The following is a 16,157-nucleotide window of genomic DNA, read 5'->3' on the forward strand; positions in this document are numbered from 1 at the left end:
CAACATAACCTTTTACAGAATTCTTTTACTGGGGCAGCAATCATCACATTAACTCATCTGCAAGGTTCAAGGTGCTCAGCTGCCAAATACATGAGACTGGCTGAGCAGAAAAGAGGGCACAGAAAGGACTGCAAAACTCAGTTATGCCTGCATCTGTTCCCTAAGGAGACTGCATTCTCTAGTCATGCTTTGTTTATCTCACATTTTACTCTCTGCAACCACTGATATGAGTCATGCCTGAAGTTTTCTGGTTTCTAAAAATGCCACAACTACACACTTTTAAGTCCATAGCTAATTATTCTCAAGTTTCTCTAAAGATACTTTAAAGGGAGGGTTGAACAATTCATATGGGTGAAGAGACAGCTTGCCTGGGTAAGTACCAAAAGCAAATGTTGGGATTTCATTAAACTAGGGGGAAGGAAGATGGAAGGGTAGCTAATATTGCCTATTGGCAAAGTCGGCCTTTCAAATGCAAACCATGTGCAACCAACTTCACTGCTGTCTTCCCAAGATTGCAGAGTGGCTCCCTAAATACCTCAGGCGCTCCTCCTCCCCCTTGAAGGAAAAACACAGCGGCAAAAACCTTTAACAGTGCCATGGCAAAACGAAGCAGGGGCACTTTTTTCTAGGATCTCTTCCTACACCATCTAAACTTATTTTGGATTTCTATTTGAATGTGTTTGTGACAGATACATAAAGTAAACAGAGACAGAAAGACTCAGGGAAGGAAAGAAAAGCAGGACCTAGGGGAGCCAGCCGACAAACATTAAAGGTTCCATGAATTAAAAATACATAGTAGACAGAAAATTGTTTGCACCACTAAATGTTAAGTGCAGTTGAAAACAATATTTCTACTCTTTTCACTTAAAATATACTGTATTCCTTTATGGATCTGCAGGGGAAAACAATACAAAACAATGCCCACCCCTCAAGGATCAGACTGTTTGAAAAAATTATTTTGTATTTTTTAAATGAGTAACAGAAAAAGAAAAAAATTAAATCAATCAATTACAAATTCCCCCCATCCCCCAAACAAAAACCACAAAAAAACACTTACCCATCTTTTGTCTGATCCACCACACCTGCAAGGAGCTGTACAGTGCTTGCATTAGGCAAACCATCTCCAATTATCTTCAAGTACCGTGTGACAAAGTCATTAGGAGACATGAAGAATTCTCCATTCTTCTCCACACTTGCATACTGTTAAATGAATACAATATTTAGTGGTTCAACACATCCTTCTCCAGGCATTTATTACCACCACCCATAGTTTCCAATCATGAGCAGGCCTCTGTTACAGCAGATGACAGCTCTGCTCCAGTGAACCTATATACTACACCCAAACAGGAAAGAGTAAGAGGCGAGTACTTAAGCAGCTGAAGGCTCAGTTACCCAGACTACCAATGACAGACATACAGTTTTTGGATTATGATGCCAACAATTTCTCCATAGTGGTCTAGTCATGCTCCATAGCACCAAATATGTTTCCGAATTAGAAGCACAAGTACATTTGCAAGCACATATGTAGCATCTCAGGCCCACTGAAACTCTGACAGCTGTAGGATACTGCAGCACTTCTTGTTTATGTGAAATGGCTCCTCTCTTAGCCATTCTACTTCAGGATGAGAAGGCAGGGTTGGTGACACCCGCAAAATGCCAGTGGAGCAAATGATCCCGCAGGAATGTCCACCTGGGGGTGCTGTTTTGAAGAACTCTACTGCAGCCCCTCCAGCCATGGAGATTTCTCCTTAAGGAAAGAAGCTAGATACTTCTCCTTGGCTGAAGCACTGAAAGGAGGTCAAAGAACATAATTTGCAGAAAAATGTTAACAGCAAAACATGAACTTTGACAGTTCGGCACACTGCAGAAATAAGAAAAGAATTCTAACACCTAACACCTGCCATACATTATCCCTGCTTTACACAAGAGTTACTAGCTATTTACAGCTATTTACAGACCCAAGCATATAGGCCTCCAGTAATACGTTACAAACAAAAGCAATATTAACATTTTTGAAGATAATATCTAAATAAATAAATAAAATTCCCTTTGTTAACACCTCATTGCTAGGTCAGCCATCAAATTTTAAAGTCCTCATTTTCTGAAGAAGGTCAAAATTGAAATCAACCCTGAAGACTGTATTTTAAGAAAAGAAAAAGGATAACGACAATCATTAAGAGGAAAAGAAATCCCAGGCAAGATCTGTAGAACCATGTGTTAGCTTTAAGGGAAACAGGTCTATGTTGGGATAACAAATGTACACTGAGAACAGAAAAAAACCACTAATTTCTCTTTTTTAATTTTTTAAGGCAAGGTAGGATGATAAACTATCATTGCATCTCCCCACAGAGCATTATCCACCCCCAAGTAATAAATAAATTAGATGCCTATTGCTATTTTGTAGTGTACTTCAGACACACATTATATTTCATGTTCCTATGGCTCTGCTAAGGGACGAAAACTGCCAGTTTTCATTTCATATTGGTGCCTGCAGCGTACCGTTATACCTGCTGTAGGCATATAACTCTCAGAGGGATGCCAAAGTGTTACAGTAGGTAGATTATTTTCTTCTAGTGCTATAGAAATACCATTTTCAGGTACAGCAATATCTTCAAGAAACAAGGCTTCAGAGAAGCAAGCCAAATAAAACATAACTCGCTTTGGCATCTATATATTGGTTAGTGCTAAAGGATTCCTGTTTCAATAACACATGCTGTCTAGCTGCTACACTGCAAGGAATTTTGAATTGTATACTTTTATAAGAACTAACAGATCAATTGATTTCAATGTAATCATTTGCAGAAAGACAGAATCCTTCAGAATCCCAGCCTCAGAAACTTTTAACACAGCTGCTATTGAGAAACAAATCAAATAAGTCAGACAGCCTATGCTTCTACATTTCTTTTTTTCATCCAGGCTAACCCCCTGCTAGGGCACTCAATAACAGAAAACAGCACAAGGTTTCAGTGTCTCCCTGTTTCTTGTCATTGTGATTTACTCAAGTGTATTTGAAATCCAATCACGTACTCTATACTACATATAGAAAATGACCTTGAAAAATGTCAGCTTGATCACTTTGACTAAAATCTAATCTCTTAGAGGTTATGTTAGAAGACTTAGAAGAAGTACTCTTGGAAATTATCATAATAAAAAGCAAAAACATCAATTCTATTTGTTTTGGAGGAGCAAAATTTAAAAATTGGCTCTTTACAATTTTATTTCCCCCCCTTTGACAATTATACATAGTACTTAATGGCTTCTTGGTAACTTATTTACACACATTTTATATAGTCAAGCAATAACAAGTTTAACCCCATTTTAAGTAAGATTTTCAAACATTCTATTGGGGATTTGACATACTAAATATGCTAAAAGTTTACGGCAATCCACTGTATTTAAACTGATAATTTCACATTTATTTCTACACTGTGGGTACCATTCCTAAATGGCAATCATATTTTTTAATTCTTAATTGAAGTAGGAAAGAATAGTTGTCAAATTATTTTGTAAATGAACATTCCACAATCTGCAGAAGTAACTGTATTGGCTTCACCACTTAAAATAGTCTGGAGAAGCTTAATGAACACTCTGGGCATCACTCATCTGTAGACCATGAAACAACATAGCACATTTACTCATCGTTTTTCCTTCTTGGGAATAAGCAGCATGACAATCCTGTATTACACTGAACAAAACATTTAGCTCATACTTCATTACTGGGATCCCTTCTGTTTAGTGGAAGGAAAAGCAAAACAGGAAGAAAAATAAGTCAGGGGTGGCATTTAGTGTGCTAAATTACAACCCATTCAATCCACCAAATCAGAAGGTTGAGAGAGCTAACACCTTCAGATATGTAAGGGAGATGAATATCCATGGGCAGGTAGGAAACTATTTTCACACTGTTCTCAGCAAACCAACTAACCAACTTCCCCACTCTCCAGTTGAGGATTACCTCATAGCTGAGAAGGAACTGGGCTTCTCTCTAGAGTGTTTATTTTCTTTCCAATGCTACTATCTTCTCAGGTCAGTGGTCTACTCCCTGTCTGCATTTTCTGCTGCTGTGCTCCTGCTCGTCAAGTATGTTCCTCTGTAAACCACATAACTCCCTCTTTTGCAAGAGTCTTTTTGCTCTCTTGATAGATACAAGTTCCAGGACTTAAGAAGTTAAATCCTGACTTTTTCAACTGAAAATCTCATTTCAGAGCTATAAATACTGACAGTATACAATAAAACTATAAATACAGGCAATATACATTGTGACACCTACACATATTGTTAATAATAGCTCACAAGGGACAATGGAAAAAATACCAAGAACTACATGGAGAGTGGGGCATGATGCTGGAGAGCAAAGATGGAGGGAAGAAACTGGAAAGGTATGAGCTGTCTCAAGCCTTCAACACCTCTATAGAAATAATTCAGATACAACAGCTCCCTAATAGTACTGTGGCATCTTACCTCATACTTATTCTTCAGAACCACGAATTTTTCTACTCTTTTTTTTTTTTATACCAGAATACCAAACCTACCCAGATAGTGGACTAATGAATCTTAGGAAGGTTAGACATAGTTATTTAAATTTAGGAAATGGGCCAAAGAAAGCCAGTTTCAAAAAATCACTGCATAGTTTGGGTTGGAAAGGACTTTAAAGATCATCTAGTTCCAACCTCCCTGCCATAGGCACATACATGTCCCATTAGACCAGGTTACTCAAAGCCTCATTCAACCTGGCCTTGAACACTTCCAGGGATGGGGCATTCACAACTTCTCTGGGCAAGCTATTCTGGGGATTTACCAACCTCTTCCTTACTTCCTTAACCTAAACCTACTCTCTTTCAGTTTAAAGTCATTCCCCCTTGTCCCATCACTACATGTTCTTGTGAAATGTCCCTCCCCAGATTATTTGTGGGCTCCCTTGTGGTACTGGTAGGCTGCAGCAAAATCTCCCTAGAGCCATCCCTTCTCCAGGCTGAACAATCTCAGTTTTCAGTCTGTCTTCATAGCAAAGGTGCTCCAGCACTCGATCTTTGCAATGCTCCTCTGGACTAGCTCCAACAGGTTCACATCCTTCTTATGTTGGGAATCTCAGAGCTGGATGCAGCACTGCAGGTGGGGTCTCACAAGAACAGAGCAGGGTTGGAGAATCACCTCCCAATTTTCAGCAAAACACTAAAGCACATTTCTCTCAAGTATGTAAGCAAGTATGTGAGTCTTTACTTGCATGCTTTCCACAGCAGGCCAAGAAAGAAGGAATTTCAATTAAATAATAAATATGGCCAGCACTTCACAAGGTGATCTTCCCAACATTTCTACAAATAACAGAAGCAGTGATAACCCTAAGGAAAAAATGATGGCAAAGATGGAAGAAGAAAGTTTACCAAATTATCTAACAGTAAGGTGTCTACATGAACATTTTACCACATGTAAGAACAATAATGAAACTCCTACCACATTCTCTGAACAATGTGGGTTTTTTCTAAGGTAGCAATACTTCTTCTGAGTCAATACAATAATCACTCAGGAATATGTCTGACTTCTTGGTGAGCATTGTTCAATTCTGATAATGGTATTTAAGTCTAACATGGTAATAATACGGTGAATGATTAATGGTTGGAAAAAACTATCAAGAGTTGTATGCTGCAATAATAGAGCAAAAGATATGAAAAAATTAAGCAGAGAGAGTAAAATATTTACTTTACACATACCTTCAAAAATATTGTTTTCAACTCAGCTGGATCAGCTCTTTTGGTTAGAGCCACCTACAAGTAAATACAATTACATTAATATGCATAGCTTACACAAAAGGTGTCAAAGTGTCATTTCAAAACAAGAACACAAACAACAGAATGAGTGATGAAAATAAATGTTCACCTTGGATAAATTAGGCACTGTTTTAGTTGGCCATGCTCATTTTATCCATCTCACACTTACATAAGGCTATTCAACATTTTTTGTTCTGCTTTTGTTATGCAATCCTGCAACTCTTAAACAAGCACACATTAACAAGTCATAAAGACATTCAAGAATCACATCTCTATAGCATACCTCTCTGCTGGGATTCAGCATTATACTCTCTTTACCACAGATTTTTACACTTACAGCACCTTTCACCTAAAGATTTCAGAGTACCATACACAGCCCATAAGTGATAAATGGCAAGAATGACTCACAAATTTGTTCAAGAAAGTGGCTCCATAAAAAAACTGAATTTCAATGTAACTATTTGGTTTATTACACCATTATAAACTTACAGTGTAGATCTTTTTAAAGAGATTAATTCAGAAAGCAGTATCTACAGTATCTAGATTTTTCTGCAGATCAAATTAGCAAGTTCAAACCAAAATCTAAGTTATATTTATCGCCACAAGTCCAAAATAGATTTTTTTTCAAAATACTGAATCAAAAAATAGTCAACCCATTAAGGAGTAAGTCCATCAGTATTATCCTGGTTGATATACCATACAATCCTTTTGCTGCTTTTGGCAGTAAGTGGATGTGTCCCCTCAGTCTGTGCCTCTATAGCTCCCCTTTCCTTCTTTCGGATACCTTGATAAATCTTGCTTGCTAACATAATAACTCTCATCTGACAAGTCAATTCAGAACATCAATCTATTCCAAATTTTAAAAAACAAATCCTTTGCAAGCAAAACAGATTTTCAAAAAATATGTGACAGGGAACAGCCAAAGGACAAGACACACAATCTTACTCTCACTTAAGAATCAAACATCAGAAATGTTATCAATAGAACACTATTTCCTTTCCTAACTCTTTATAGCAATGGTAGACTGTAAAGGCAAATGTGACTACAATGCACTTCTAGAAGCATACTGGCCTACTGCAGAAAATGGAAGGAGTCTGTGTAAGTCTGTACAACAGCATTATATCCTCACATGTACACTTAATGATGAATTTCAATAAGTTTGTCCTCACCCTAGATGGTTCATTTAAAAACTAAAAAAAGACAACAAAAAACCCCACAAAAACATGCAAAAAACCCCAAAAACCAAACCAAAACCCAGAGTATTTTAAGAAAAAATTATGATTAAGATTTCTTATAAAATTCTAGAAGTTCTTTAAAAGGGAAAAACCACACCTATGGTCAACTGACAAAGTCCACAGCTGGAGTCCCAATCCTATGTCTACACAGAAATCTATGGGAAAGTATTGCAAAAAATCAAAGTGTAATTGTGAAGCTAAGAATATAAAAATTTATGTTTTCTAAAATGCAAGCTGTCCTAAATGTAATCACTGTGAGCAGAGATTTAATTTAACCCCTGTCTGTAAAAATCTGATAGTCTAGAGCACTTAGGAACTCTGTAGAAAGAAAAAAATAGCAGTATTTATATGCTGCTTCAATCCAGAACCTTGCCACTATAGAAGCAAAGACACTTCAAACATCTTTAGCCAGCAAATATAAATCAGTATCATATTTTATCTGTCTTAAAATTCAAATTTTATACTGTCAGAGAAAGCTAAGCCTAAAGAAACCAAGGGAGAAAAGAAAGGAAAAGATACATGAACTGACACTATTTTCCTTTCGTTTCATTGCTATTAACAATTCTGAGAAACTTGGGAGATGTGCTCACAGGTCAGCCACCAGTTTTCAGCCCCCTTTTGATTACAGGAGAATTTGAGTGGGGTTTTTTACTCTCAATACTGAAAGATAGGTTGAAGTTGGTTAGGTCAATGAATGCACAGAAGAACTGCAGACTAACAGCCCAAGCAGTGGCTGCATACCACAACTTTTCCCCATTTTCCACAGTCTACTTCCTCATTCTTCCATTCCCCAGCATACAGGAAAGGCACAGTTAACACCATGTTAATTGGTGCATCCATCTACTAATGTGCTTTCTGAAAGGTGTATCTGATCCCAACTGGAAGAAAAGACCCTCTATTATATTACATGAGAACTTCAGGAAGACTGATGCTAATGCAGCCATACCAGTGGCTAAGGGAAGTATTTCATTCAGGCTTTCATCCATACTTTCATCCATACCCAGCTACAGGCAAGGGTGAAGCTGCATACACAGCCATAAAAACTGATCCTGATGACAGGTGTTACTAGAAGATTCCCACTCTAGAAAAGGGCAAAATATTACTTTCCATACCATTCTGTAAATTCTTATGTCAACAGTTGAAAGGCTAAGTAACCTGATGCCAACAAGACTGCAAGCTGACAGGTAGCATGCTTGATGAAAAGTGACCCACAGATGAAAGCTGTTTCTCCATCAGTCAGCTCAGGTGATATTGCTGACTCTCACATAACTGGGTTCAGGTGATTAAGTTTTGTTACTGGAAAGACTTGTCCATCTTTTCTCCATAAAGATAAAACCAGCTATGAGCTGGCAGGCCTAATACCTCTAAGGTGGCATGAGAAGGCATTTGACAAAGGAGATCTGAGTGAAATAATTTTGTCACTGCTCTTTACAAAGAAATACTATGTAACAGACACACTTAAAATAAAACAGCAACTTCTATTAAGTAAAGTTCAGTGAAGAAAACCCTCCAACAAACAATATTTATTATTAAAAAACCCAGGAGACAACAGAGTACATCAACCGAAGTGCAGGATTATAATCAAGTTAGAACACTCTACAGGGAAGACTGGGATAATGTATAGAAAATACCAGCAGGGATTTTCATTCCTAAGGTATACAACTGAAAGTCTTTAGCAACATACTGTGTGTACACGTGCATTATAATATATATGAAGAATGAGACAGAACAGGCAATATAAGAACTGCACTTGCAAATGCTGAATCCCTCCCATTAGCAGTAACACTCAACCAAGGGTGCACAGAGAAAGGGAAAGCTCTGTGATAGTAACACAGACTGATTTGCATGCTGGAGCTCGTCATATGTTTAGACTCCCTTGCACCTTGACCTTAATTTCAGCCCATTTTCTCCAGCAGACCTTTATTCTCCTTATTGACTTATGCTCAATTTACAGAGACATGCATTTTCAGTCTAATTTCAATACTCAAAATTAAATGCAGAATTTTTCCATTAAAATATTACTGTACTGTCGGAACCCCGGCCTGGTTCAGGGGTTCCGTGTGGTGGTAAAGTCTCTCCTCCAACCCGTGCTTCCAAAGAAAGGCTCAGCAGCCTCTTGTTGTTCGGTCTCAAGGCAGTTTATTGTAAGCTATCTAAAAGATTGTCTTCTCAGGCTGCTGCAGTTTGCTCAGCAGCTCAGGCAGAGGCACACACACCCCTGACACCCTCTCTATCTGCTGTCTTCTTCTTCTCTCCCCCGCCCAGGGCTGCTGCTATCTTTTATATGATACATTACGTGATACATGTTTACAGTTTTTCCCCAATACCTATACCTATATTAAATGGTGCTTTTCTACTCTAAACCAATCCATAAGTGCCAACATCATCAAGAACATGGAGGTAAGGAAGAAGAAAGAGGAGGAACAGGACCGGCCTACATTCTTCCATCTCAAAACCTCTGACCCCCATGTACAAAGTAAAAAACCCCCTGTACAGGCGTTAAACCCCCCCTGTGCAATACTAAAAAGTTCTCCCCTCTACTTTGTAACTACTTCTACTATAATATCTAAACTTTTGTGACTGCTTGTTCCACCTTCAAAGTTGGTAACTCATTCCATGGCTCAAACTCAAAATCACAGCTGTTTCCAGCTGCCTGCCAGGGTCGCAAATGCCTCTGACCAGGGCCTGGAACCTCCAAAAATGTCTTGAGGGACATTTTGAGTAAAAATGTCTTGAGGGACATTTTGAGTTTCAACACTGTACAACACAAGAAAACATAATCCACTGAGACTCAAAGATTATATTACATTCCCAACCAACTGTATTAATATATTTGCATACACAAGGTAGAAGAAACGGGTTGTGAAAGATTGCATGGTATCAAAAGACACAGAAAGACTAATAACATAGCGTGCTCCATCCAGTAAAGAACAACAACATGGATGGGCAAAAAAGGAAAAGAGCAGTAGGAAAATTGTACCAATGGCAAAAAAATAATATCTCCTCATCTCACCTTTACGGCAAAGATCACTTTGATAGCCACAGTCTATCAGAGAAGAAAGGTGATTATGATCCAGGAATACTTGGGAATTGCTACAATATTCCAGAAAGTTTATTGCAACAACAGCAAGTCCTAACCAAAGATAAAGAGATAAACACCTCATACCCTTTCTTTCTTTTAGTTTAGTCCAAATACAACTCAGATGTGAAGGAAAAAGAGGTAAGGTTGCCCTCCTACACCTTAGTATCTTTAAAACCTCCTGACACTAAGCAGGTAAGATGCTGAACAGCTGTCCTTCTCCAAGCAGAGAGCCAGAGCTGTGGCAGGACTGACAATGGTGAGCTCACTCTGTTTAGTTTTAGAGAACACCATCTACAGACACATACAAAGAAAAGATGTCTGATGAAAGGCTCAACAATGACCACAAGCTCTTGTAACTTGTGTTGAGATTAAGATTATTTTTCAGAAGTTCATCCATTCTTAAACACAACTAAAGAATGCAATGTACTTCATACCACTAAAAGACCTCAAATTAAAATTGAAACCTTATGTCTTGTAGGGGTATTCTTTAGTTTCATCACAAGTTATTGAGTCCACCTGTAAGACTCAAACACATGTGGCCCAGTTTATGTAAGAGGTCAGATTAGATCATCATAATGTTTCCTTCTGGCTAAAAGTATACATATACACTTCAAATGTGCAACTCCAAAGGAGATCAAACTGGGGTTTGACCTTACATTCTTGTTTAAATGACTGACTGGAATATCGGAAACCAGTTAGAGCACAGTTACTGGCCAAGTCTGAATTCAGACCAGAAACCCATTAATACTGTTTAAGTATTATGCTAAGACAACACTCCAGCTTTTATTTTAATACAACTAACCTGTTCATGTAGATGAGAATCATCTTTCTTCCATATTTAGGCTAATACTACCATAAAAATATATACTCATTCTTCTAATCTAGCCATTCTCCTTGGTTGCTTTCCATCATCATACCCATATCCTAAGTTACAAGTGTTCTGTGCAGCATCTGTGCAGGACAATGTCTCCTGTTTCAGCTGCCTCAATAAGTGTTTTCTCTTAGTCCAACATGCATATTATCACCCCAGCAAAAGAACTGCCATTCATTCTACAGTAAAAGAACTTGACTGTGATCTACAGTGCAAGTGAACTACGTAGAACTTGACATTATAAGGAAGATTTCAAGCAAGATGTGGACTAGTTCACCGAGCAGAGAATCAGACAGCTGCAAGGACAGCTGGCACTGAACACAGATCAAAAACCTTCTCAAGAGACCTTCTTAACAATAAACCAAGTATTTATCCTCGAAAATACAGTTCAGATAGCATTTGGCATATCTGCCCAAAGGCTTAGGGTAAGAAGAACTGCAAGAGAAGCTGATAACTACCAAGCAGGTAGGTACATCCAGCCTGATCAGTCTAAGCACAATCAGCCTTGAGACAAAAACCTTTCTTTTCCAAAGATCTGATCAAAGTTCTGATCCTCACAAACACTTCAACTACACTTTGCAAAAGTCTAACCCTACACTAAGCAGCAGTTACTGTATTAATTTGTCTAATAACACCTGGTGAAGCTAAGATAAATTAATGCTATTGACAATAATTAGCAATCTTCTGTAGGATCTTTTCGTATCCTACAGACTGGTTGAGCATGAAGAGATGCAGAATAAGCACTATTCAAACTAGGCAGTTTTGCCGAGTCTACCCCACACATTGGTGAAGCAGAACTAATTTATTAGCTAACAAAGACAGCATATCTCAAGCAAAACTATTCACATCCATCTTCACTTCATCATAATTTTAAATCTCTGGGCAATTCCCAGTCTTCTGCACCACGGGAGGTGGAAGCCTCGCTTCCCCCAAGTGCATCAAAGCTAACAAACCTACTTTATTGTGCAATTAACCTTCTAGCTTTGATCCTACTTTCAAAGTCCCAGAGCAGATGCAGATGGCTTGTTCATAAGATGGGTCTCACACAAGGAGACTCCCAATGAACCATGGTATTTTTGCACACAAACTCATCAGGGACCAACACAGTTACTGATTACATACACACAGGAAAATCCTTGTCCAGTTTGTCCAATACTTCCAAGTAAGTACAGAAACCAAGGTGGGAGTAGTACATATCTAAAGAAAAACTGCTACAATTTCTAAGATCAGCTAATCGATGCTATGTGAAAATATCTTTATAGTATGTACTTGTACAATTTTTGTACTTAAAAACCTGGAAAACAGAAGGACAATAAAACTACTCCAATACAAAGGTAAAAATAGCTAGGCATTGCCATTGCTTAGCAAAATCATTTAACTAAAGGAAAAAGCACCATACTATGGCCAACACAAACCACTCCAAACTTTAAGCACTTATCAGAAAACGGAGTTAGGAACAAACAGGACTATTTGGAGTCAGTCTCCAGACTAGGACAAGGATACAAATGCTATCATTCCGGCAACAAAATTGATACACTACACCACAGTAAGAAACTGAACCTTAAAACCAAAACTTTGTTAAAAACAGAAATTTCTTTCACTTGCTACTATCAGAAAAAGCCCAGTTGTCCAATCACTATATATCCATCATAAAGTACTACTGTATTGTGACTGTAACTTCTCCCTCAGTAATATTTCCTATTATCTCATAGCTCTTCTACAACACATTTTTACTCAGGACAGTGATCCAAAGATACACAAGTGAACCACGTTGTGATGGCCATTACGCAACATTAAATGTTCCTGTGTATCTCAGCAAACCAGAGCTCACCACTCACTTGAAGAATGAAATAATTCTACATAAGATATATCAGGGTCTTTCAATAAAAAAGTTTATTTTCAAAGGAGCTGCTGAGAATGGTCAAGTGACACTTTTTTATCCAATCATGGGTATTTTTCAAAAATACCCACTCCCACTCATCACACATGGATGAGATTATAGATGTTAATGCTGCTACTTTGCTTCCTTACACCTTTCAGAAACAGAGTCTTATCTAAGAATTATGAACCTGATAAAACATACTTGGTGGCTACTTCAGCCCAGATTACGGACTTTCCCTTTTGATTCTCCCAGGGCATGCTTTGTTACAACAATAATGCTAATGTACAACCAGTGCATTGACCATAAGCTGAAGACATCAATTGCCTCATGTTCATCTTTCAAAAGCAGTCATCCCAGTTCCAGCAATTTGTCTTCTAGAGGCTTACATCTAGCAGAAAAACATTCATCTCACCCAAAGAAGCAAAGGATAGGAAAATTCTCTCGTGTAACGACTGCAGGATTGAAAGCAGTTTCTGAAGAAAGCAGACAGTGAAGAAAACTGAATTACATGTTATCATTCAAAAATTATAAGAGAAAATGGCAGACTATTAGGGCAGCATGAATCTTACGTGCACTCAATGTTATTAGCACAGAATATGTATTTTAACCAGAATGAAGCAATGGGTAGGTGACAAGACAAAAGGCCATTTAACACCACAGGTCTCAGAAAAGAACAAATGACATCTGCACAAGGGAAACAACATTACACACATCAAGTAAAATTATTAAAAGGCTATAAATGGTGAGACTCAAAGAAAAACTAAAATCCTGTGGTCAGGAACTCTTCCCCATAGCTAACAAAAATAACAGGAGCATTCCAGAACATACTTGGGCAAAAGGTAACACTTTCCTACTTGAAACACAAAAAGTATGTCATTTATTTTTCTTTTTTTCTATCCCTACAGTACTCAACACAGTGGCATACTGGATCATGGGAAGCACGGCCATGGTCTGTGAAAGCTGAGTCACAGTAACTATCCACCTTTCCCACATAAACATGTTCATAAGCCTCTGACTATGGAAAACCCAGACCTTCACATTAACAAAATATCTCTCTCTCTTAATGATTTTTACCTGTCATCTGAAAATACATATGCCAAAAAATGTGTTTGCAAACACACTCCCTTTTGCCTGTAAACAAGGGTATCACTGTTCGTTCAACTAGTACCATATGGGTTTTCGTTTAAATTTATTACATAATCTCCCTGAAGACAGGGAGTACAAAGTAAAGGCAGTTTAACATTTTATTTCACAATTCTTATCTTCAATATTAACAACAAACAACTGCTTGATGTTTAAATATTAGCAGATTACACAGCTGCCACAGGACATTCTGGTTGTGTGACCTTCATTCCTGCTAAAGATCTGAACTGAAAAGTGAAGCTATTAAAGAGGGTACTTGGAAATAATTTGCAGTTTCATGTGGGAATATAAAATAAACCAGTGAAGACCTGTATTTTTTATGCAATGCTGCCACTGTAATCCTAAGGGTTTATCTGCCACTGACTTGCCACACCTCAGTCAAAATTGTTAAAGAGTTCACAATAACTCTCCATAATTCACCTAAGTTGTAAGATACCTGACAACAATAATTAAAATCTTCTCATCTCCTTAGGAAACTGTGGAAACATTTTCAGCATTTTAATTACAAACTATTCTGATTTTAGCTTGAATGATTTTGGCTTCTCATCTCTGAGTCTGTTTCATCATAGATATTTGCATAAACCAGTAACTGTTTCATTAAAACATTAAATTTACTTCTGCTGCATTGCCCGCTGAATGTTTTTGTGAGATCACTTGGTTGCAGTGGAAATAATGATGATGATGTCAAACTGAACATTTTGATTTAAAGATGGGAATTTAAAGGCAAAATCATTAAAATTGCTTTCAGGAAAGCATTTTTAGCAGAGGAGAAAACAATACCAAACCTTTTTTTTCCAAGGAATGGACTTATATTTGCTTTGAGGGAATTGCAGTCAAACTAAACTCTAAAAATACCAGCTTAACAAACACAGAGCAGTGTTTAAGACACTAGAGAAGACCTATCACTTTTCTTTTATTCTCCCAGTAACCAGGAGCTCTTCCATTTCATTCCTTGGACACTTAGGTTGATGTCAGCACCCTGACATCACCAAATGAATTCAGAACAGCGTGTCTGCCATCCCATAGTATCCTACATTTTAGCCCCAACTGAAAAACTGTAGCAGAATTCAAAAAAACTCTTTCTGACCAGTTGATCCAGCACTTCGAAACACAAAAATTTAATGCTTTACCTCAAAAAAATGCTGGGTGATCAATCAGTGATTACACATCACAGCTTTCACAACTTGTACTACCCCAGAAAATCTGCAGTGAACAGAAGAGTCAGGAGATCTCACACTAGTTTGCATTATATACACCTTTGTTTGATCAAATTGTGGGTCATACACAACACAAAGCCCCAGGTTTTCAAAGGCACAAAAGAATTGTAGGCACACATTCCGTACAAAACTTCCTAAAAACACTGGAAGAAAACAAGTGTATCTGGCAGCGTTTCTGTACATATTTTGCTAAGATATTTCCATCATTTTCAAGAGTTCAGTGCTCCCTTCTTTCACTCACCACACATCTACAGGAAAAGGGGGAAAAGCTGATTTATTATCAACTTGTCAAAGGCACACAGAATAAGGAACTATTAAGTGCTATTTCAACTATATAAGATTTGAATGCTTGCACACTTGAGAATTAAGTATTCTGGTCTGGGCTATTCTCATACCTGAGATACTGAATCTATAGGTTTCATGTAATGGAAAAATTCCAAGAGTTTTAAAGTCATTAAGAGTTTTACACCACTCTTTTCTTTATGGAGACAAAAGAGGCTCAAAACTCCTGTAGTATAACCTTCACAATGCAGAAAAGACTGAACCTGCTGCTTCACACCAGTTAGTCTTAACAGCAAAGATTCAAACCAAGTGACTGATCTAGGTCTGTGAACAGAGTAAAAGCAGTTGTATAAAGTTTGTTGTTGCCATGTTTTTCTTCCTTTTGAACAGCATCAACATGGGACTAATTCATGATCTTTAAAAAGTAGTTTCCAGTTAGACTGACACACAATGGCAAGCAGTCTTAGACAGGTGAAGTGACAGGAAGGAGGAAGGCTGACTTGATGTCAGTGACAAAAACTATTTTAATGGAAATGTGAAATTATTCAAAAATTTCTTCTCCTAAACACATGAAGATTTCTCTAGTCAGAGTCAGACTGCACAATGGGCTGAGAGAAGGAATCAGGCAGACACAGTATTTTTACATACCTTGTTTTTCTAATGGCTTTTCATACTCAGTGCCT

General features: G+C 37.8%; 1 protein-coding gene across 4 annotated transcripts in view; it reads right to left on the reverse strand.

The window, feature by feature from the left end:
- SLC25A13 (solute carrier family 25 member 13) overlaps positions 1-16,157 on the reverse strand; it is a 96,647-nt gene that overhangs the window by 67,775 nt on the left and 12,715 nt on the right. For all 4 annotated transcript variants that reach the window (XM_021538375.4, XM_021538374.4, XM_021538373.4 and 1 more), the window contains 2 exons: positions 5,706-5,759; positions 1,058-1,200 (listed from right to left, as the gene is read on the reverse strand). In XM_021538375.4, the coding sequence (XP_021394050.1) occupies positions 1,058-1,200; positions 5,706-5,759 (197 nt within the window). The remainder of the gene's footprint in view (positions 1-1,057; positions 1,201-5,705; positions 5,760-16,157) is intronic.

This window comes from Lonchura striata, chromosome 2 (assembly GCF_050655825.1).
Source record: "Lonchura striata isolate lonStrDom1 chromosome 2, ASM5065582v1, whole genome shotgun sequence".
NCBI classification, from domain to species: Eukaryota; Metazoa; Chordata; class Aves; order Passeriformes; family Estrildidae; genus Lonchura; species Lonchura striata.